Below are 22,731 nucleotides of genomic sequence, written 5' to 3'. Positions count from 1 at the left end.
ATCAATGGAATGGGATATTAAGAATCTTCTCCTTCCTATGATATCTGGAATTATAAGGTTGCTGTAAGGATAGCCACTAGACAATACAGGAACTTTGAACCAAGAAGGAAAAGGAGTCTCTCCTGCCTCCTAGTAAAATGTAGCTAGCTCCATTCTGGGCATGTGGCTTGATAAACCAAGTCTGGGCAGTTTTATAGCCCCACTTAACCCCCATTGCCAAGTGCCCTCACGCAATAAACATGTGCAAGTCTCTGCAACGGTCCCGGTTACAGCAAATATGAACAACGGACATTTGTGTATTTACTCTCTCAGACTGCTCTATCCTGCTGCAAATCCCATCCACCCATTGGAGCTTACTCTCTGTCTTTATACAATCCACATCCAAATTATTCTAACAATAAAACAATGATTTTAGGTCTCTCTTTTAGCTGTGGATGAAATGCACATGAGCTTACCCAAGATGAAGAAGGACATTTACTGGGATGATTCTGCTGCTCGACCACCTTATACACTGGCAGCCGCTGACTACTGCATACCCTCCTTTCTGGGGTCAACAGTTGAAATGGGGTAAGTGCATTTTTTTTAATCATCAATATTTAGAAAATAAGTTGGTCACTGTTCTGATTTTTTATGCTCTGGTCTTGAACTCACTTTCATGACAACTCTCAATTGGTAACATCTTATTTAAGATTTTCAGGTATAATTAATATGCCCGAGGAAGTTTGAGAGCAAAGAGACTATAGCTTCTGGTTTAAATGTGGTGTGTGTGTACATGCAGGCATGTGTATTTGGGGGTAATTTGCATTTTACCTTGTTTTTATACCACAGAAAACTTTTCCAATAGTTGTGAAATTATCCTCTTTTTTCCTTCCGATTTGAAAAGTAGTTTATTCAATTATATAATCATTTATTACTTAAGATGTTCATAACTGAATGTATTTCCAACAAGTGTTTATGAGGCATATACCACATGCAGGCACTGTGTTAGACTACTTGGAGACAAGCAAATCCTAAGGAATGAGATAAGTTTTCTCTAAGATTTTAATTCAACTATGTTTAGTAGACAAGTCAGTCTCTGTTCTGTGGTTTTAACATAACAATCTGTCCCTATGTACTTAGCTTTAAATAAATGGGCTGAGGCCTGAAGTAACTCATGCACACTTCTCGAATAATTTTATTAAATCTGATAATGTATTTGATTTTGGAGAAATGTGTGAATGTGGGGGAAGTTTAAGTATTTTTGCTCAAGGCAGATGTCACAGTTTCCAAGTAACTTAAAGAGAAGACTGTGGACAAATTTAGAAAAATAAGGAGAACCCCCTTAAAAAAGAGGAAAACTTTTGCAGGATTTTTCTTACAACTTGTGACAAAATTGTGGTTTGCTGTTGAGACCAGCTCTCGGCAGATTTGTGAGGCAAGTTCATGTCCTGTAGTTGCTACCTGGGACCTTCTTTCCTCTCTCCCACAGTGTTCAGCCCTCCTGTTTCCCAACCACGAGGATATCCAGCTTCAGCCCTATTCCCACAAGGCTTCACTCTTGGCTGAATGTCTCTTAATCCTAACAGGTCTTCAAGACCCAAAGGAAAAGATGACCAAGTAGAATTTCAGGAGTGGGGTCAAATGATGAGATGATTTAGGAGCCAGGAGATTTGCCTGTTGTCTTCAAAGCATACCTGATAGAAGGTTGCACACCCCAGGCTAGGCTTGCCTTGGCTTCCAGATGGCCCGACAAGCCTGGATTCTCCTGTGCGCATCCCAACCCCAGCTGGTTGCTCAGTCTCCACAAAGAGCAATTCACTGTTGTTCGCCCTTCTCGGCAGTTTGTGGTGGCAGTTTCATGGGTTTTGAAATCCTTCTCAATTTTAAAAATTAATAGATGCTTTTCTGTGGATTTGTTCTTGGATAACTCAACAGGCTTTAACCTTTCTCTCCCTTCCCATTGCTGATTAATGCACAGAATTGAAGGTCTAATTTGTAAGAGAAAAGAGACGAGCACATTTGATAGGGCTGGAGAATCATCGTGGTATCACTGTTGGGACTGTAAGTGCCCTTGTGCTCCATTTCTATCATCCAGTTAGTTGTTTTTGCAGGATAGTTACAATGACAGTTTTTGTTTGGTCTCAAGATTTTCATTTTGGTCTACATATTCATCCCAAGCATCATAATATTACATTCTTCTGTGTCCATGTTCTTTAGAAATTATTAAAATATCTATTTCTATTTCTAAATATAGAGACACAGAATTAGGGATTTTATAAGACCTCGAAGAAAATATCTACCCCAAACAATTATTGAGAATATTAAATGAGATTGGAGACATCAAAACACTCTAGATGTAACCATAGAGCATTGTTAATATTGACTCATGTAAGTACCCTATTTGTGGATGTCAAAATGATTAAAGATTAAAGAAAGATTAAACAAATCTAAGCCATTTTTCATATTAAGCTAGCACTGGAAATTTGGAACAGAGAAAAAATTCTTGAGAGAAAACTGGGAGATGTGATATTTAAGAATGCAGCAAAAAGTTTTTAGTATCAGAGAGAATTCCTCTAATTAAGACAGCCTATTTACTAGCATGATGGGAACGGCCACAGGCAAAGGCCAGAGTCTATTAGGGGAGGTTTCTGGGAAGCATTTAATTGGACTCTGGAACCAAATGATCAAAGAAACAATTAGGCAAAAGTTCACTTGATCTTGATTTTCTGCATGAATGAGAACCATTCAAAGGGAACCTCACAGTCCAGGAAAAGTTGCTACAGGAATGCAGGCTTTTGGAGTATTCACAGAAATGCCCACTGTTGATTCTTTCCAGGACTGTGCTGTTACACAAGTTGTTTCTGCTCGCCTGTGTTGGAAAACCAACTCCAGCTAACTTAAGCAAAAAGGGGTTTCTTGGGTCACATCTGGAGACTAGCCTAGCTTTGGGTGTGGCTAATTTCAGAGGCTCAAGATATGTCACCAGGACTCACTATTGCCCTCTCTATCTCTTCAGTTCAGCTTTTCTCTCCACTGGCTCAGGTTTCAGACAGGCAAAACAGCAAGATGGCAGCCAGCAGCTTTATAACCTATCCTCTCAGCAAATCCTGTGGCAAGAACATGACTCTTAAAACTAAAGTACTGAATTAACTGGCTGGGCTTGGCGAACGTGCCCATTCTTGAACAGGGAAGCACAATATTTTGATTAGCTGAGGCCTGTTCACATGTCCATCTTTGGACCAAGGGGCATGTGTCAGCCCCAAGCAACCATAGGGAGGAGGTGAGGTCTTAAGAAAATTAGAATCGTACTACCAGGAATAGGTGAATGGTTTGCTAGGCCGAAAGCAATGATTGTCCTCTAAACTCATAAAAGATCACTCCCTAAGAATTTCACTGTTCACTCACCAAATACAAAGTTAATATCAAGTGAGCCATCTGACGAAGGCTCAGGGGAAAAGGGAAGGTAAAAGTAAGGATTGCTGTAGCACAGGTGATATTGTTGATGATGACTGAGTCAATGAGCCCTTTGCATTAGGATAAAGACCGGGTGTCAAAGTAGTATGGATTCAAGTGTTTCAGAAAAGTGTTTGCTGCTTGATGAGCATATAAAATCCTTTCCTGGTTGAGTAAGTTTTTAATTTTCTTATTCTATTTAAGATGTACATTGCTAGCATATTTAATTCAGAAATCAAATTTCCCTTACCTTTTCACATCGTTTCAAGCTTATGATCACAATTCCCATGACCCAGAAATTCTAAAATCAAGGCAATGCCCTTCAATAACTGAACAAAAGTACTATCCAAGAGAAACCTGAGAAATTACTCTGCCTCCTATTTTCTTTTATATTCAGGAGACTACTCATTTCCACATAAAAAGGAAACTCCTTAGGAGGGCCTGAGTGGCTCAGTTGGTTAAGCATCCAACTTAGGCTCAGGTCAGGATCTTGTAGTTCACCAGTTTGAGCCCCCCTATCTGGCTCTCTGCTCTCAGAAGCCTACTGTCCCCCAACTCTTCCCCTCCCCTACTCTGCCCGTCCCCCACGGCGTACAGGCTCTCTCTCTCTCTCTCCCCCCTCTCCCCCTTTCTAAAGTAAATAAAAATTTAAAAGAAAAAAGAAAACTCCTTAGAGACGATTCCTCTGTTCTCTATATTCAGGGACATATTCAAAATATTGTCATATTTTCTACACATTTACCAAATGTACATTAGTGAAATAAAGTAAGATTTTCCCCATATTTTTATCTCAAATACAAATTTAAAATATCACGTTTTTCCTCGTATCTTCACATATAGAATGAACTCATCCATTTATTCAGGCAAATTTTCTTTCAGGGCCTGGTATACGATAGGTTCTATTTCAAATGCTAGGCATAGGCGAAAAAACAAAAACAAAACAGGGGCGCCTGGGTGGCGCAGTCGGTTAAGCGTCCGACTTCAGCCAGGTCACGATCTCGCGGTCTGTGAGTTCGAGCCCCGCGTCAGGCTCTGGGCTGACGGCTCGGAGCCTGGAGCCTGTTTCCGATTCTGTGTCTCCCTCTCTCTGCCCCTCCCCCGTTCATGCTCTGTCTCTCTCTGTCCCAAAAATAAATAAAAAACGTTGAAAAAAAAAAATTTAAAAAAAAAAATTAAAAATAAATAAATAAATAAATAAATAAAACAAAAAAAAACAAAAACAAAACAAATACCTCTTCAGGTCACTGACACAAGGAGACATGTTCTAGTACCATGTGGTAAACCCAGCAATAGAGAAACGCTCAGTCTTATGGGAATAAAAGAAAGGTATGTTTGACCCAGCGTGGTGAATGAGAGACGGCTTCTTGGAGCTGAGGAGTCCAATGTGCATCTTTAAGACTAAATTAGGAGCTAGCACAGAAATAGGAGGAGATTCAGCAAAGGGTAAATTCCAAGCCAATATGAGCACAAACAGCAAGGAATGACAGTGTATTTAAAGTAACAGTTTTTTTTTTAATTTCAGCTTTATTGAAGTATAATCGACATAAAAATTATGAGGTATTTAAAGTATACATTGCGGTGATCTGCTGTTTTAATTAAGGTGTCTTTTCATTATCCTTACTGTTGGAGACACTATTAACCAAGATGAAGAGGTCACCCACAAGCAGAGGGAAGAGTTTTCTATAAGATGCGTTCGTGAAGAAAACACGCCCAAGCCCTGAAATGCAAATGACTCTTCTTTGGACAATAGCAAACACTTACACCTAACATACCAAACTTTACCAAAACAAACCTAGAATGTTTAAACTCAAGCCAGCATTGCTGAAAATAAATTTCTTTTTTTTTATGTTTATTCATTTTGAGAGAGAAAAAGTACAAGTGGGAGGGGAGCAGAGAGAGAGAGACGGAGACAGAGAATCCCAAGCAGGCTCTGCACAAATTAGTGCAGAGCCTGACACGGGGCTCAAACCCACAAACCACGAGGTCATGACCTGAGCCGAAATCCAAAGTCGGATGCTTAACCGACTGAGCCACCCAAGTGCCCCAAATTTGTTTTTATTTTTATTTATTTATTTTAATTTTTTTTAACGTTTTATTTATTTTTGAGACAGGGAGAGACAGAGCATGAACGGGGAAGGGTCAGAGAGAGAGGGAGACACAGAATCTGAAACAGGCTCCAGGTTCCGAGCAGTCAGCACAGAGCCCGACGCGGGGCTCGAACTCACAGACAGTGAGATCGTGACCTGAGCCGAAGTCGGACGCTTAACCGACTGAGCCACCCAGGCGCCCCCCAAATTTGTTTTTAAAACAAACAAAAAGTGGGGCGCCTGGGTGGCTCAGTCGGTTAAGCGTCCGACTTCGGCTCAGGTCATGATCTCACGGTTCATGGGTTCAAGCCCTGCATCCGGCTCTGCTGACAGCTCAGAGCCTGGAGCCTGCTTCAGATTCTGTGTCTCTCTCTCTCTCTCTCTGACCCTCCCCCGTTCATGCTCTGAATCTGTCTCAAAAATAAATAAACATTTAACAACAAACAAACAAACAAACAAACAAAAAGTAAGATCCAGGGCTAGCCCATCACAGCTAGCCAGAGGTAGAATGCTATTCACATGACAGCACCATGGGTCGCTCCAAAACTCTTGTTCTTTTTTAAATACTTAGGATTATCCATTAGCACAAGTGTATAAGTCTCTGAGGAATGGAACACAAGGAAATTAAAGTCCTAAAGTCTCATAACTCCCTTTAATCCTATCTCGAAAATCAAAACCCCCAAGAGCGAAGAAGCAATAACCCCTTAAGGGCATTGGGAAAACCCCACTGAAACATCTATCCATAGCAGCTAAAGGATTCCAAATCCTGGAGAAGAGAGGCAGTAGCTGCTTATGAAATGGATCACTGACATGTGCACACATGGACGTGTGCTCGCTCTAAGGGTCCTGCTGATGTAGAAGAGTGCTCTCAGCCCGTGGACTTGCTGCGATACCCTTTAATGAACACCGCTTTACTGGGCTTTCTGCTGTCATTCAAATATGTCGCAACTTCCTCACACTTAGAGTGGTCTTAAGGAATGGATCTATGAAGTCAGTTAAGGATGCACTTAGCACAGAGGAGAAAGATACAGATTTTTGCAAGCGTTCCTTCTGGTTAGGAGCGGAGGGATTTATTTAGGATTTATTTGGTGCTGTAAAACTGCAAACACCCAGAAATAATGACTTTTACTTATCTATCTTCATTCCAAAGGCTCTCCAAATGTGTAGAAATAATATAATTACTTTTTTGCAACTGTACGTATGTATTTAATGTGTACAAAACATTCGGGTTGCGTAGCACAGTCAGAAGTCTTCTTGGCGGTATTAGTTCAAATATACCAAAATATGTATTTAACAAGCACGTCCTTTATTAAATTGTGGTTAAATATACCTCTAGATGGATGTTTTAGTAAGTTATCCTCTCTTAGCTAACTATATTCAAATATTATAGCTTTTACAAGAAAATACATAGTCTGATACATACTATTGCATGCTTGTGTTATAAACTACCAAAAATATCTCAAAATTCTGAATCACTAACTTCGACAAAAACGTATTCTTGGAACATTGATTTTCACTTAATGTACCAGAAAGGAAGGAGAAACGGAGCCTCCCAAGGAGATGATTGTGCGTTATTAACTTTAAAATTCTAGAACCTTCTCAGGGATTCTTTCATATGCCGACATAGGCTCACCATTGGCACTCAATTTTCACCTTCTAAAAGACATGACAGGTATAGATGACTTAATGTCCTTTTCTCACAAAACTCCCACAGGATACAACAGCTTTGAAACGTGGGGGACTTTAAATGAACCCCCATTTGGGGCCACAACTTATTTTTGCATCAGCCAGCGGAGGGCCCATGAGCATAACCAGAGTAGTAACGGGAGTCTAGATATGCCCGTTCTTTTACCAGATTCGCTGTAATCCTTGGCCCAAACTAGCAGAGAGGCAAGAGAGTGGTAGCAGGAGGGTCGCCAGCTCTGGGAGCCCCTATTGTGAGCTAAGCAAACCCCCCGTGATGCTCCCCTACTCCAAACTGTCCCCCAGCAAGGGAGTCAGGAGGGGGTGCTGGGTGGATACAACCTCTGTCCGCTGGGTTTTCCTCCCAGTGCTTGGCCCCAACCTCCCAGCTCAGCACGAGTTACCTTTCCCATCTTATAAATCCTAGGCTACGGCTCTGACAAGATTCTGCAGAGCAGAAGGTTAAAAATAACAGCACTTGCCTCTAATGGGTTTGAAGAGTACATTTTGCTCTGCTGTGAATAAATGTCCCTCCACACGGGCTCTGCCCGGATAGATTTTCAGGCAAATCATCAGCTCCCTCCAAGGCGGCTGCCTGACTTTGAGGAACACTAGCAATTTGAAAATAATAAATCTGACCTGAGAAGTAGAATTCATCATATTAAATATCAATTTCCTAAATTCCTCATTTCAATTTTGTTAAAATGACCTAAATTAATTGAATTTAAACTGTCAAAATACCACTTTTTAAAAATTTTTATTTATTTTTGAGAGAGAGAGACAGAGACAGAGACAGAGCATGAGCAGGGGAGGGGCAGAGAGAGAGGGAGACACAGAATCCAAAGCAGGCTTCAGGCTCCCAGCTGTCAGCACAGAGCCCAATGTGGAGCTCGAACTCACGAACTGTGAGATCATGACCTGAGCCAAAGTCAGACGCTGTCAGACTGAGCCACGCAGATGCCCCTCAAAATAGCACTTTAAATGTTGGCACAACAGCAAACAAAATGGCCACTGTGAGGTGAAGATGTTGACTGAACTTACTGAGGTAAATATCCTATAATATACACATATGTCAAATCATCACATTGTACACATTAAACTTAAAGAATGTTATATGTCAGTTATATATCAATAAACCTGGGGGGAGGAGGTTAAAAAAAAAAAAAGGTGGCTCAGAGAAAGAAAGGCAAGCATTATCCAGTTTTATCCTTTAATCTTGTGAAGCTCTGTATTTATTTACCTGATCACACACATGAGAAAGCTTTGTGAAAAGCTTGCTTCGGAAAAAAAAAAAAAATGCATCAGATCTCTCAAGTTAGTGGGGCTGTTTTGGTCTTTCCATATGAGACACACTCCATGAATTCTGAAAGTCACTGCCGTCTCCAGCAGTCCTGTCCCCTCTTATTATGGCAACAGGAGGTGACAAGTGTTCTTCTGTGCCCTGAGCAGCCCAAGCGTCTTTTCAAAAGCCGTGAAATCACTGCTGCCTGTGCCCTCAGAAATCTGTCACTGGCAAGGGAGTCTGTGGGGCTGATGGTTCACTGGGTGCCCAATAGATATTTTGAAAGTGCGGGTTGTTGGTCTTTTATAACAGTTGCGATTGAAATAACATATCCCAATCCTGACGCCAGTGCGACCTGGAGGATGACGCCTGCTCTCCCTCCTAGACTCGGCTACAACCAACTAGCCCGCCTGGCTTAACATAACCTGTTCTCTCTCCCACACCTACCCTTCTCCACCCTTTCAAAATAATGCCCAATACATAGCACAACCTTCCTCATTCTCATCTCTTCCGTATTGAGGATTTACATTGTGCAATAAATGTTAACTGCAGGATTTGGCAATGTCTGCAAGAAAGCCACCTGATCGGCCCCATCTTCCTTCTCCCAAATAATCAGCTTTCTCCTGTCCTTATGCTTCCTCTCCATTCACTCAGTGCCCTCGTCTAACCATTAAGTGACTGTGAGAGTCATCCCTTCTAAGGTGTTCATTGTCAGATGGCAGCACCAAGGTGTAGTGACATTTTTTTAAGTATATTTTGAGAGAGACAGAGAGTGCAAGCTGCGGAGGCACAGATAATCCCAAGCAGACTCTGTGATGTCAACGCAGAGCCCGACGCGGGGCTCGAACTCACGAAACCACGAGACCTGAACCGAAATCAAGAATCAGACACTTAACCAACTGAGCCACCCAAGGGCCCTGGGGTAGTGACATTTTAAAAATACACTCTCGGAGGAGAAAAGGGATTAACTTTCAGGCAGACGCTATCATTTCCTCCAAGCAGGTGCGAGAAGTCAACAATGACTTGGAAATCACCTCTGAAAGTCTGCCAGTCATTGACAGAGTCCTTTTTGTATTGTCTACTCTTCAAAGCTTTTCCACATCTATTACTCTTTTGAACTCCCCCACAGCCTCTAAGGCAGGTAGAGGAAGTATTGTTGTCACTAGTTTTCAAGTATGATGCTGAGTCACAGAAAGGTTAAGTGGCTCTCCTAAGGTCACACAGCTAGTTAGAATCAGCCCAGGCAGCAGAAATCCTGGCTCTACGAGCTCCCGAATAAATCATTTTCCTCACCACAGAGGCAATTCTCAAATTCCATCTTCTGGACAATAATGGCTGCATGGCACTTTCCATGAATGTCCTCCTAGCTCTAATTACTTGCCTAAGTCCAAGCGAATTCCAGAACCTTTTTCAGCTGACCTTCTCTAATGTATAGCAATATAATGAGCGCACTTATATTCTACCATATAATGTTTCTGCTATAGTTGTTTTGGGGTGATACTTGGGCCTCAGGATTGTACTAACCTTGTACCAAAAGTACACTTTAAAAACCAAATAAGGAGAAGAAAGTCTGAAAGGACCTAAAAGGTACATCCAAGTCGCCCAACTTGGGAAATGGAGCATCTTTCAATGTAGTCTGTTCTGTGTGCTCTAAGCTTCAAACCATTTTGTTCTTAAACCACGGTTTCTGATGTCCTATTGGGAACCGTGACTTTCAGAGAAAGGAGATGGGGATTGTGTGCTGGCAGTGAAACATTCCCTCACGGACACATTTGGAAGAAAGGTCATTAGGTTCATCATGTGGCGGGGGAGGGGAGCTTCACGACTGCTCTTTGATAACATAAACACCCAAAAGGCTTCCTTCACCACTTTAGCATGACATTCATAAAACTGCCCCTCCCCCCCAGAGCACAGGCCACCAAGTGTTCCTCCAAAGACCCACCGATAGGTCTTTCTGACTAATAGCGTAGAAAGTTCCCATGTCATGTTTCTTACCCAAAGCATTTCTGCACGACAACATTCATCAATGTTGCTGTCCACGTAGTTCTTCCAGAACTACCACAAAATAGCACAAGTCTACCTATGCCCTTCGTTCGCAAAGGCAGCCCACAGTTGCCCCCTGCCTTTGGGATAAAGTCCAAATCCCTCTACCTGGTACATAAGACTCTAACACAATCCAAGGCTACCTTTTCAGCTTTATGCCTGACATTATTCTGTGCTTGTACAACTCAAGTTTTTCCCATCTTCACACACAAACACCCTAAGGTTTCCCCCGACTTACTCGTTCAAGTCACTTCTTCCATTGGAATGCTCTGCCCCTTCTCTGCCCATTTGATTCCTTCTCGATGTCAAAAAGTCAGCTCAAAAACTTACTTTGTCCAAATTTAGCTAATTATATACGTGCCTTCTCCCTCCTTTTAAACTGTGTTATACAGTTCTTGATGCAACAGATTTACTCATAGTAGATGCTCAATAAATTTAGTTGGGTAAGTGGATAATTCTCATGCGTCCACGATACAGTCTCATGAGGCAGGAAGGTACAATAGGGTGTCACTGGCAGCCCTGCCCGGTGTCAGTTGGTGAACCAGTAGAACATTAGCAAGAGCCCTGGCCTTTTTGCAGTTTGCTCTCTGTAACTGGTCTGTTTTTCTCTAATTTGTGATGCAGGGCCTTAATCTTCTCGCCCCCATTGAATATACATGTCCATCATCAGCATAGTTAGAAAATTTTGTCCTTAGGATTTACAAAGTTTTGAAGTAATGATAGTATAAACATGTTTCCTAGAAGATTTTTTTTAAACGTTTATTTTTGAGAAAGAGAAAGACAGAGTGTAAGCGGGAGAGAGGCAGAGACACAGAATCTGAAGCAGGCTCCAGGCTCCGAGCTGTCAACACAGAGCCTGACGCGGGGCTCGAACTCGCAACCCATGAGGTCATACAGAACCTGAGCAGAAGTCAGACGCTTAACTGACTGAGCCACCCAGGCGCCCCTGGAAGATTTTATCATTCTTACAAGGCAGTGTGGTTTAGAAGTAGTTGAGAAAGAGAAATCGCAAATAAGAAGTCAAGATCTCAAATGGAGGACAGAGGCTCGCCCTATAAAGAGAGATTGGCAGCCCTACTTTGGATTCCCAGGGCACATCCATCCAGCGTGGCGATCTTAGTGAACAACTGCGCTTGTCGCTCCTCTGGTGTGACTGGAGATCTGACCTAATGAAACTCGGCGAGCTGGGTCACCGGGGCCGCTGAGACATGAGTCTGCATTTCTCAAGTTGGCGTAACTGAATCGGAGCCATGCACGGCCGAGGTGGGCCAGAGGCTATCTGGTAGCCAAGGACACTGCTGGGGCTTTAGGATAACAGCACAAGGTTGTAATCGGATGCCATCCCGGGACACTTAGCCAGTTAATCATCTCGATCAGCCATCTTTTATTCATAAACACGGAGGAATGATGTTCTCTTTGCTGCTCACTTTACCCTTTTCAGGTTACACCAACATCCTGCTGCCCCGACACTCCCCTCTGTGTCACACAAAGCGCACCTGGCATTGTGAAGGCATCTTGTCACCAGGGCTGTCGATAGGAACATTGGAACCAGGGCGGACCAAGCACTGTTGCTCCCGGAGCTGGTGTGAGCATTTGCGGTTTAAAGGCAAGGCTTTAAGTAGCTCCTCTCTGAACCCCATTAAGACCACAAATCCACCGACACATGAGACAACCATGTAATGTGAGGCGGGAGCAGGCCTTGCGACCCCATAGCCCTCGCTGTTATCCCAATTATCCATTTTATTTCAGCCTTGAAGGAGAAGGCTCAAAAGGCTAGGGTTATTCGTTTTATGTCTCAAATGTCGAAAGTTCAACATTACCAAATCTATCAAACTTCATCACAGGGGAGCCCAGCTACATCGAGAGACCACACACCCGCCCTCCTCGATGGATGTGTGGTCCCATTTCTCCTTCTGGAACCCTAGATGAGTGGACCGGGGATGTTAACAAATTACCTGTGGGCAAGGATTGTGTTTTACTCATTATTCTGCACCCCACCCCCCAGGCTCTACCTCACCATTGACACCCAGGTAGCAGACTTTATATAAAAGGGACTGAGAACGAAGGCTTTGGAGTCAGATTTCTGGGTTTGGCCCTCAATGGCTACACTGTCTTTAGCAATCTCTCTGGGCCCCAGTTTCCCCATCTGTAAAATCTGAATAATAATAGTACCAACTCACACAATGAATATGATAATTAACTGCATTAAGGCATGGGAGGTCCTTAAATAAATGTAAATGTGAGCTGTTTTTGCACTGTCTTGAATTTGGCTATGAGGCATTATTGGGGGGGTGGGTTACAGATCCTTAGTTCATGACCTTGGTTCACCTGCAATAAAGGAGAAAGAATACACACTATATCTTCTTTTTAAGGTCCACGTCTGTAGATGAGTGATTTTCAAAGTGTGGTGTGGGGAACTCTGGGAATTCCCAAAACCCAAACCCCAAGACCCAAGTCCTTAAGGTCAAAATTATTTTTGTAACAACACTAAAATGTTATTCACCTTTTCATTCTCATTCTTCCCTGACTTTCTGGAAAAGTGGAATTTTCCAGAAGCTACATGCTATGTGATGATGTCATCACTTAACATTTCATGGTATGAGTGCTTATACTTTCTTATGTGTGTAATTTTTTTATATTCCTCCGTTATTTCTGACACAGTAAGTAGCAATAGCTGTAACCCACATAAACAAATCTTTTCGGGGTACTCGATCATTTGTAAGAGTTTAAAAAGGTCCTGTGACCAAAAGGTTGGGGAATCTCTGCCAGACAATCTCAAGTTAAAGTCTCCCCCATTTCAAAATCTGTAATGTGAAAATACAAAACTCAGTCCTGACCTCTGAGACTCTGCCCACAGAGCTGGGGCCCTGAAACTGCTCTGCCTGCATTTTGCCATTGTGTGTTTCAGACTGTCCGGGTCGGATCTCCCTGGTGAGGAGTGGCTGTGGAGTTTCGAGAAGCACGGCCAGCGCCATTCCATGATTAGAAGAGTCAAGAGGTTCCTGAGTGCCCACGAACACCCCACCAGCCCCAGGAGGAGAAGCTATGGCAGGCAGGCCAGCGACAGCTCCATGTTCTTCCCCCCAAGTGGCGACGTCAGCCCAGCTAGAGATCTGCTGGATGTGCCCTCGAGAAGCCCCCACCATGCCTCACCCGCCCAAAGGCAACCCTGCTCCCCAGAGGGGAACCCCAAGGCGTACTCCAGCCTGGGGGAACTGTCCACGATCAGGGAGACCAGCCGGACAAGCACTTTGCAGAGCCTGACTCCACAGTCGAGCGTGAGGGTCTCCCCCACCAAAATGCCACAGGTCCCCGAGGTACTGATCACAGTGACCGAGGCACCAGTGCCCACATCACGTGACTCCACTGCCTCCATCCAGAGCGCAGAGTTTACCGGGGTTGAGCCAAGCAGGACTGGACAGCAGGAGGTGCCTGTGGGATTGATTGCATTCCCCTCAGAGAAAGGGACACCTCCTAGGGACCCCAGTCCTCAGACTAGTTCAGCCAAAGATGAGAGAAACATCCTCACGTCAGCCTCTGGGGGAGACCCTAATGATAATGACAAATTCCCCAAACGGTGGAGCCTCCCCGGTTTCCTGGCGTCCAGCCACGCCTCCCTGACAGGCCTAAGTCCAGATCCCATCGGTTCTGAGCCCGTTCTTTCACTTGACACAGAAACATCCTCAGAGACCAGTGGAATCAACATTGTGGCTGGCTCGCGAGCCTCTCCTGATGTGCTATACTTACTGGAAAACCTGGACACCAAGGAAACTGACATCGTAGATTTTAATAATGAGCAAGCTGAGGCATCACCCAACGGAATACCAGAAAGGTCTAGGACCTGGTTCTAGCCTAGATTCTTACTTTCCCAGAAGTTCAGCATTAGTTCCAGAACATACCTAAGGACTGGTCAATTTTTTAAAAAGCTATCACACTGTATAAGCTACTTTTTAAACTGAAGGGCATTATGATCCTGAGTGTCTGAGAACTGAGAAAATCAAACACATTCACATCATCCATTACAAGGTGACTTTCATAAAAGTTACACAGACCACAGTGACATATCTTAACCAAATAAGGAATCTTAAAAAATATATATATATATGACTTATAATTCATAGATTGCTAGCTTTGTAGATAGATAGTCCAGTCTCCTGATTTTGCCTATAGGGAGACAAAGGAGTCTCTCCTCCCCTCCTTTTTCTTTTCTTCTGCACTTCAATTATAAACAGAGGGAGCTGGGTCACACAATGCCTCAAAAGCCCCTTCCTAATTCCGACTCTTTGAGGCTTTCTGTCTCACTCCTTTCTAGAACTATTACCACTTCTTGATTCGTAAGCTCTATCAGCATCACAACCTCCATCTCCCTTCAATTTCCTTTTCTCTGTTTTCTTTTTATTCTCTCATCCCTTCATCCTTCCCTTCTACTCCGTCCCTCCTTTCAAGTGGTAATATTTTCTCTTGCTATCTCTGCTGCTTACTTCTTGCCACAGTTTTCAAACCATGAGGTGTTGGCAATGCCTCCTACGGGGCGATCAAAGATGTCTGACACATGCCAGCCTCCTAGTGGAAGGGGTGTGGGAGCTGATGGCACCCCACCACACCCTCGGCCGCCATTGCTGCTCTTTCCATATCCACTCTTTGGTCTTGAACACTGGAGAAAAATTGGAAGGACAAGGAACCTGAATAACCAAATGATATGGAACCAAAGAATAATAAGGCTTGAGTGTGTTTAACTTGAACTCTTAAAGCAAAAATCCCCATCATGTCCCAATCTGGGTCCAGTTACCATGTCTTCCAGGTTGTTTGGCATGAGGTAGGATCTCGGAGCTGGGAGGTTAAGGGGGTCCAGGACTGCACAATGGGGATGGGATGTTGACCACCTCCCTCCAAAGGGTTGTGGGGGTTGCAATTGGCTGGGGCCTCCAACTTTGTCTGGAAGGCCATGTCTTAGGAGTACTGCTGTCACTATTTCTGTTGAATGATGAGGCTCGACTACATATGACTTACGAAATAAAGTAACCCTAGTTGCTACCCTTTATCAAGTGCTCAAGTCCAGGCAGCAGTGCGTAAAGTTCACAGAGAATCTCACTAATCCTCACAGGAATCCTATGGGTCAATATACTATTCTCACCATCTTATTCTAGTTTATTTTTAAAATTTATTTATTGATTGATTTTGAGAGAGAGAGAGAGTGAGCAAGCAGGGGAGGGGCAGAGAGGGAGAGAGAAAATCCCAAGCAAGTTCTGCACCGTCAGCATGGAGCCCGATGTGGGGCTTGAACTCACGAACCATGAAATGACCTGAGCCAAAACCAAGAGTCAGAGGCTTAACCAACAGAGCCACCCAGGCATGCCATGTTCTCTCCATTTTAAAGACGAAGAAAACAGAGCCTTTGGAAAAGTAAAGTAGCGTGACTAAAATCACATAGCCAGAAAGTGACAGAGCTTGGATTCAAACCCAGGTTTATTTGACTCAAGAGCCCACACTCTTACCCTGGGTGCTCCCTCACTGTGCTGTGCCATGCGTGAGGCGCTGGATCTACCAGCAGTTTGCCCAGAATTCCGGAGGATGCCCCACGTAAGCCAGACCTGAGCTTCTCCAACCTTGGCAACCCCTCCGGGTCCTCCCTGCTTGAGTCTACCTGGTCTTTTATGCGTGCACACAGGAGGGTGTCACTCCCTCTTCGAGCCCAGCCATGATCCTCTCCATTTTTCTGACAGAGGAAAGTTGGCAGAACCCCCCCTTACCCCTCCCCACTCCTCCCAACATGCAGTGTTATCATTAGCACATTTTGGCAAGACATTGCATCCAACTGGGCCACCCCAGCTGCATGACAGTAGTGACATTTACATTAACTGGTTTTTCTCAAAAGACTAAAAGGAAACAATACTGAAAGAAACACTATACATTGATGCTTCTCTATGTTGCTTGAGAGCATTAGTACCTAGGAAGGGACCAACATTCCCAAAGCGTTAAGTATGGACTAGAGCATCAAGCCCCGACATAACACCGCTGACAGGCAGGAACCCTAACCCTCCCCAGCCTCTTAATGCTATTTTCTTGGCTGTTGCAACTTAAGTCCCTCTATTCTCTTCTCTTTGGCTTTATCTACTGCTCAAATTCAAATAAATGTCCACTTCGCTGCTTTTGAAATATAATCAATTTTTGTTCATAAATCCAAGGCGGTAACTTATACACAAACAGAATCATAGGTTTCATGGAGGACTAGAAGAGTGTTCGTTCGTCTCTGCTTCCATCCATCCCTTATGCACCTTTGTCCAGAGAATTATTGAATCTCCTCAATATTTCATCAGACTCTGAGGTGGCCTTCCATTTCTTCCTGGCACTGGAAACTGAATAATGACTCATTCAATGAGCCCGTGTAGTTGAATTCAGCTACAGATTCAAGCCAGCAACTGCCCAGATCAGATGAAGAAACCCTCTATTCATTCTAAAATGAGTTTTTACCCAAGACAGACCAACATCGCAAAAACAAAATTATTTCTTCTCTGGGGCCTGATTTCATTGCCTGCCTAGCCCCTTTTCTCCTGAGCTCTGGAAACTTCTACCCCCTGCATGAATGGTCACATGGCCTGGCGGCTTAGTCTTTTTGGCTTGTCCCTTCCAAGAACAGGCTCGTGCATTAGATGTAATCCCCCAGCCAGAGAGTACAGTGAGGCCAAACCCCATCTGCTGCCTTCTCTCTCTGCCCTCTGGACATAGCTGTGCCCTGATGCCTGCCCACAGGACAGTGAAGGTAAAGGCCCGTGAGCTTTTTCTCTGTCGTCCAAGAATTTAGGCATGATTGGCCCTCCACGAAACAAGGAGAGCTGTTCTCTCCCCTCTTGAATCGTCCTGTGTACTTCATGGCTCACGGCCTCTACCACTCCAGGCGGTCACTTTTAGCCATGGAGAAAGCACCTTTTAAATGGAATGGAGAAATGTAAAATTTATCATTCATTTGAAGACTCACACATCATCTTTTTCAGTGTGTTCCCCCTCTAGCTTCTTCCTTCTTCAGAGAAACTGATTCCGTGCTCAATCATTTTTCCAAAATCTTCGTGTCATAACGTCTACTCTCTGAGAACCCGCCAAGCCCCAGCAGCCATGTGATGTAACGGAATGAGGAATACCAAACTGGCGTGTGACTTCTGCCTGCGTAGCTTTATGAACTTGAACGAGCCCCATCCCTCTGAATCGCATAGTCTCAGCTGGGAATTGGGCTCTTCTCTGCATCATCTCACTGGCCCTTGTGAGGGACTGAGGGGGGTTAAGAGAAAAGCCTGGGAGCCCAAGCAGCGATCTCTGGTTGATGGGCACGGCTGGACTCGATGCCCCCACCATTCTGCAGAAGAAAGGACTTGTTCCTTTCCACTTTAGCCATTCACTTGTCAAGATCCCTTTATTCAAAAGGATTCTAATCTCTTTCATTCAAGAAAGCTTATCATTTCTCTTTTGGCTTCTTTTTTTCTTTCATATGCTTCCCAGCGTCTCCCACATCTTCCTTCTCACCAGTGTTTCCTGTCATTCCTTCACTCCTGACCCTACATCCCCAGGCCTCACCACCATGGCAACAAGTGCCTCTCCCTCCCTAGTGTGTGTACCAATCCCCTCAGTCAAAATGTGGAACTAGATGGGCACCTGGGTGGCTCAGTCAGTTAAGCGTCTGACTTCGGCTCAGGTCGTGATCTCACAGCTCATGGGTTCGAGCCCCGCGTTGGGCTCTGTGCTGACAGCTCAGAGCTTGGAGCCTTCTTCAGATTCTGTGTCTCCCTCTCTCTGCCCCTCCCCATTTACACTCTGTCTCTCTCCTTGTCTCTCAAAAATAAATAAACATTAAAAAAAAAAAGTTCTTTCCCACAAAACGTGGAACTAGAGAACAATTAATTGCTTCTGTTCTTTCCACTGTAATCCTAGGGGATTTAGCACCCCTGGTTTGAAGTCAGAGGACCATCTTATGGCATCTAACCTCCCTAAACCTGGTTTTACATCAGTTAAGTTTGGAATAAGCATGACAACTGTACTCCTAAGCAAGAGCCAAATTCGAATCTGATTCCACCTGCCCTTCCCTCATCACAATCATCATTTACACGATCCACAATAAACATTTTCTAAACTGGTGTGGTATTAACAGTAATAACCAAGGATTTTCTTCGTTTCTTCTTATCCGACCATCTCACGGAGATCCTCAATCCTTTCATGTGTGTTCTGTTTTTCTTAGTTCTATGAACCCTAAATTTTAGGACAGTCTTCCCCACTGAAATGGCCACTGAGTCAAAAGAATCAATTCAAGAATGCCAGCCTTGTTCTCTTATTGCAAATCATGGAAAACCCAGGAGAAGGATCCCAACCCTGGCACAGCTTGAGAGACGTGATCCCAACATTCACCTCTTTCCAGCCTCCCTTTGCACCTCTGCTGAGCGTGGTCATCATCCCTGGCCAAGGCAAACAGATGACAGGAGCAATGACCCTGGAAAGTAGGGGCACAAGAACCACATTTTCCCTAATTACTCAATTAGCTCAGACCAGGGATTCCATTTTTGTGTTGTTTTGTTTTGTTTCTGGATTAACTCAGGAAGTAGGCCCAGATCTTTTTGCCACAGGTAGATTTGGCCAGATGACTACCTGGAACCATCTTCTCGGAGCTTCTGGTTTTAAACATTTACTTAACAGAGTCAGCCAAGGGAAGGCTACATCATGTATCCTGAAACAAATAAGAACCTTTCTAAAATACATTTGGTACAGAAATGCTGATGTGTCCCCTGGGTTCTTTGTCCAGGCTAGTGCTTCTCAACCAGAGGCGATTTTGCACCCAGGAGATATTTGGCAATGTCTTGAGATGTTTTGGGTTGTCACAGTGGGGGGGGGGGGGGGGGGGGGGGGGGGGGGGGGGGGGGCTCCTGGCATCTAGTGGGCAGAGGCCAGGGATGTTTCTAAACATCCTACAGAGCAGAGGATGACCCCCCCATGACAACTATTGGGCCCCAAACACTGAGGTTAGGAACCCTGATTTAGGCCAATAGGAAGATTAAAACAAAACAAACACCAAGGAGATTAATGAAGAGAGACAAAGAAATAGAACTAGAAGAGATCAGATGAACCCAGCCACTGGCTAAATTCCTATTCTGTGCACAAGCTTCACCCCTTCTCCTTGATGCAGAAGGATCTGATATGTCAACTCCTGAAATACTGCGGGCAAACCCTGAGGTCCACCCTTAGAGAATTCCTTAGAAAGCTCCTACCAGTAAGAGTAGCTAACTGCCACGGCTAGCCTGACAGTGTGGCTCACAGAAAGGGTGACAGTAATATATTCTACCAAATATCACACAGGAACCTGTGCCAGTAAACTGCTAGGTAATGGAGAGAGATCTGCTCCAGCGTCAGCCTTTATATATGTCTCACTTAGGACCAAACAAATAAACCATATCTTCTAGAGAAATAACTTGGCATTTTATTTTGTAGAGAAGGGACATTTTAGAAGAAAGTTGTTACAGTGGGTAGGATGTCTACCTCCTTCCCACAGACCACACAACCTCATGGATTTCCCAGCACCTCCAGGAGAATAACGTCCGGGAATTGGTAAAGTCCTGGATGAGGTCACCACTTGGACTTTTATTCACAGTCATTCGTGAGACATTAGGCAACTCCTGAGTGTCAGATATTCAGCTAAGCTTAGTGGTGGCACTTAGGACCCTGTGCCTCCCACATCATCTGTCACTGTCTTCTGTGGCTGTAGGGGAATAACGCTTGGCTTGTTTGTATGTTTATATGTTGCCTTTCATCCCCAATCCTATTCGCCTCCCAACTATTTTTTTCGAGAATTCTTTTCTTAAAGTTTATTTGTTTAGAGGGAGAAAGAGAGAGTGCCAACAGGAAGGGGCAGAGAGACGGGGAGAGAGAGAATCCCAAGCGGGCTCCGTGCTGTCACCACAGAGCCCTGTGTGGGGCTCAGTCTCGCCAACTGTGGAATCATGACCTGAGCTGAAGTCAAGAGTCAGCCACTCAACCAACTGAGCCATGCAGGCACGCCCTCAGCAACTATTTTCACGTGTTTAATGTAAAGCCCTTTGTTTGTAAACATTCTTCCACGATGTGTATTTGGGTGCAAGTGTTTTCAACTTATGTAAATGTTTTTTTATTATAGGTCCCATCTGTTTGCTCACCTCAGTACAATGTTTTTAAGATCCTCCCTTCCAAGTTCCCCTGTGTAACACCTCTCATCCGTTGCTTCTAACACCCAGGTGTTCGAAGATGTCTTATAGTAATCATCCGTTCCCCTCCCGCCTCCACCCCCTCCACAGTAAGCTCCTTCAGACGCTTCCTTTATGGCCCCCATGAGCATCACATATCCAGGAGCAGAGTCACTGGGTCACGGAGCTTGGATATACTTAACCTGACTATGTACTGCCAGACGCGCTCCAGAATCACAGCGCTGACTGGTCGCCCACAGCACACTTTCTCCACCACCACCTTCCTGCCCCATGCCTGGCACCACCTAGGTTTTGGATTTTTCCAGTCTAACAAGTGTGAAGTGACCCCTGCTTGCTGTTGAATTGACATTTCCTTGCCAATTAAACAGTATTGATCGCTGTATGATATTTATCTGATTTACTAATGACATTAAGCATCCCTTCACATAATTCTTAATTCTTTTGGGACTTCTCGTCTGAACTGCCTCGAGAGAAAGAGAAAGGAAAGAAAAGAATCCAAACTAGACCCGAAGTTAAGAGACCTGGAAATCTCCATCAAATGTGACCATAACCTTAGCTGTGTGGTCTCTTCGCTGTGTTCAAGTAACTTGATTACTTGACTTCAGTTTGCTCGGCTCTAAAATTAATGGTTAGGGGTGCCTGGGCTCAGTCAGTTAAGCATCTGACAGCTCAGAACCTGGAGGCTGCTTAGGATTCTGTGTCTCCCTCTCTCTCTGCCCTCCCCTGCTCATGCACGTGTGTGTACGCGTGCTCTCTCTCTCTCTCTCTCAAAATAAATACACATTTAAAAAAATAATAATAAATAAATCAAATTAATGGTTAGATGAAGTGATTTAAGGTCTCATCCAAATGCTGGTTCTAATAACATTTCTGGAGATTCTATACATGGGGGAGAAAGGAAGAAATAGTTATGATGGATATTGAGAGTGGCAAAAAGAAACAAATGGCAGAAAGAAACAAAACGGTGGGGCGGTGGGACAAGGAAAGAGAGAGTGGACACCCATCGGGTACTGGGGTACGCCAAGTGTTTAACATCTATCACGTCAGCGGATCCTCAGGAAGCACTGTTACCCATTCATTACATGGGAGGAGACAGAGACGTTAAATAACTTGCTGAAGGTTACCCAACGGTTAAAACTTCAATCTTGGATTTCAACCCAGGTCTCCTGGGCTCATTGCTGATTCTACTCTTCCACACTGCTTCTGAAAAACAATGAACTAGGATAGGATAGAAATTTCTGTATTCAGAACACAACAGATTAGCAGTCAATTGCCATAACTACTCAACCAGCTCTGTTGATTTCGCTTTCAAAGTCTGGTGGGGACTCTCAGGAAGCCAAGGTTGATTGAATACCTATTATGTTTCAGTGTTATGGGAGGTGCCGGACATACATGATCCCGTCTGATTCTCTTAATAAACTGTGAGGTGTCACGATGCCCATTTTACACCTGAAGACACTGAGGTTCGGGAAGGTGAAATAGTGTACCCATGTCACAGAGCTGATAATTGGCAGAGCTGGGGTTCAGAATCAGGTCTGCACATAAACTTGGAGGCAGAGGTTTCATTTCCCTGAGGAATAGCCCAAATCTAAAGCCTATTTCTCCATAAACAGCTTTCTTGCAGGTAAACGTGTTCTCTTCGTGATCCCTGTCTTCAACTGGGGACAATTTAAGCCCCTGAGTTTAATAGAAGATTGGGTATAATATAATAGGATTGTCCTTTGTCATTAGTTAAAACTGGTGTGGGTGCCTGAAACAGGTCTGTGGATCTGTGCAAGACACCAATTTCTTCTCCTTTGCGCACAGGTGAGCTGTGTAGGTGTATCCTTGAGAATGATGGAATCGAATGCAATGTGTGTGACATATATGAATTCAACTATGTGAATTTGACCAAAGAAAGAGAAGCACTTGTGTATATGTATAAATAAAAGACCCTCTGGGACGCCTGGGTGGCTCAGTCGGTCGAGCTTCTGACTCTTGATTTCGGCTC

The 22,731-nt window shown here is 44.1% G+C and overlaps 1 protein-coding gene across 1 annotated transcript in view; it reads left to right on the top strand.

Moving 5' to 3' along the window:
- BEST3 (bestrophin 3) overlaps positions 1-14,975 on the top strand; it is a 37,377-nt gene extending 22,402 nt beyond the window's left edge. The window contains exons 8-9 of the mRNA XM_049625965.1: positions 416-567; positions 13,436-14,975. Coding sequence (XP_049481922.1) covers positions 416-567; positions 13,436-14,378 — 1,095 coding nt within the window. The 3' untranslated portion in view covers positions 14,379-14,975. The remainder of the gene's footprint in view (positions 1-415; positions 568-13,435) is intronic.
- The last annotated feature ends 7,756 nt before the right edge of the window (positions 14,976-22,731 follow it).

The sequence above is a fragment of the Panthera uncia genome, chromosome B4, assembly GCF_023721935.1.
Source record: "Panthera uncia isolate 11264 chromosome B4, Puncia_PCG_1.0, whole genome shotgun sequence".
Lineage (NCBI taxonomy): Eukaryota > Metazoa > Chordata > Mammalia > Carnivora > Felidae > Panthera > Panthera uncia.
Note: the sequence above shows the minus strand (reverse complement) of the source record. Positions and strands in the feature narration are given on the sequence as shown.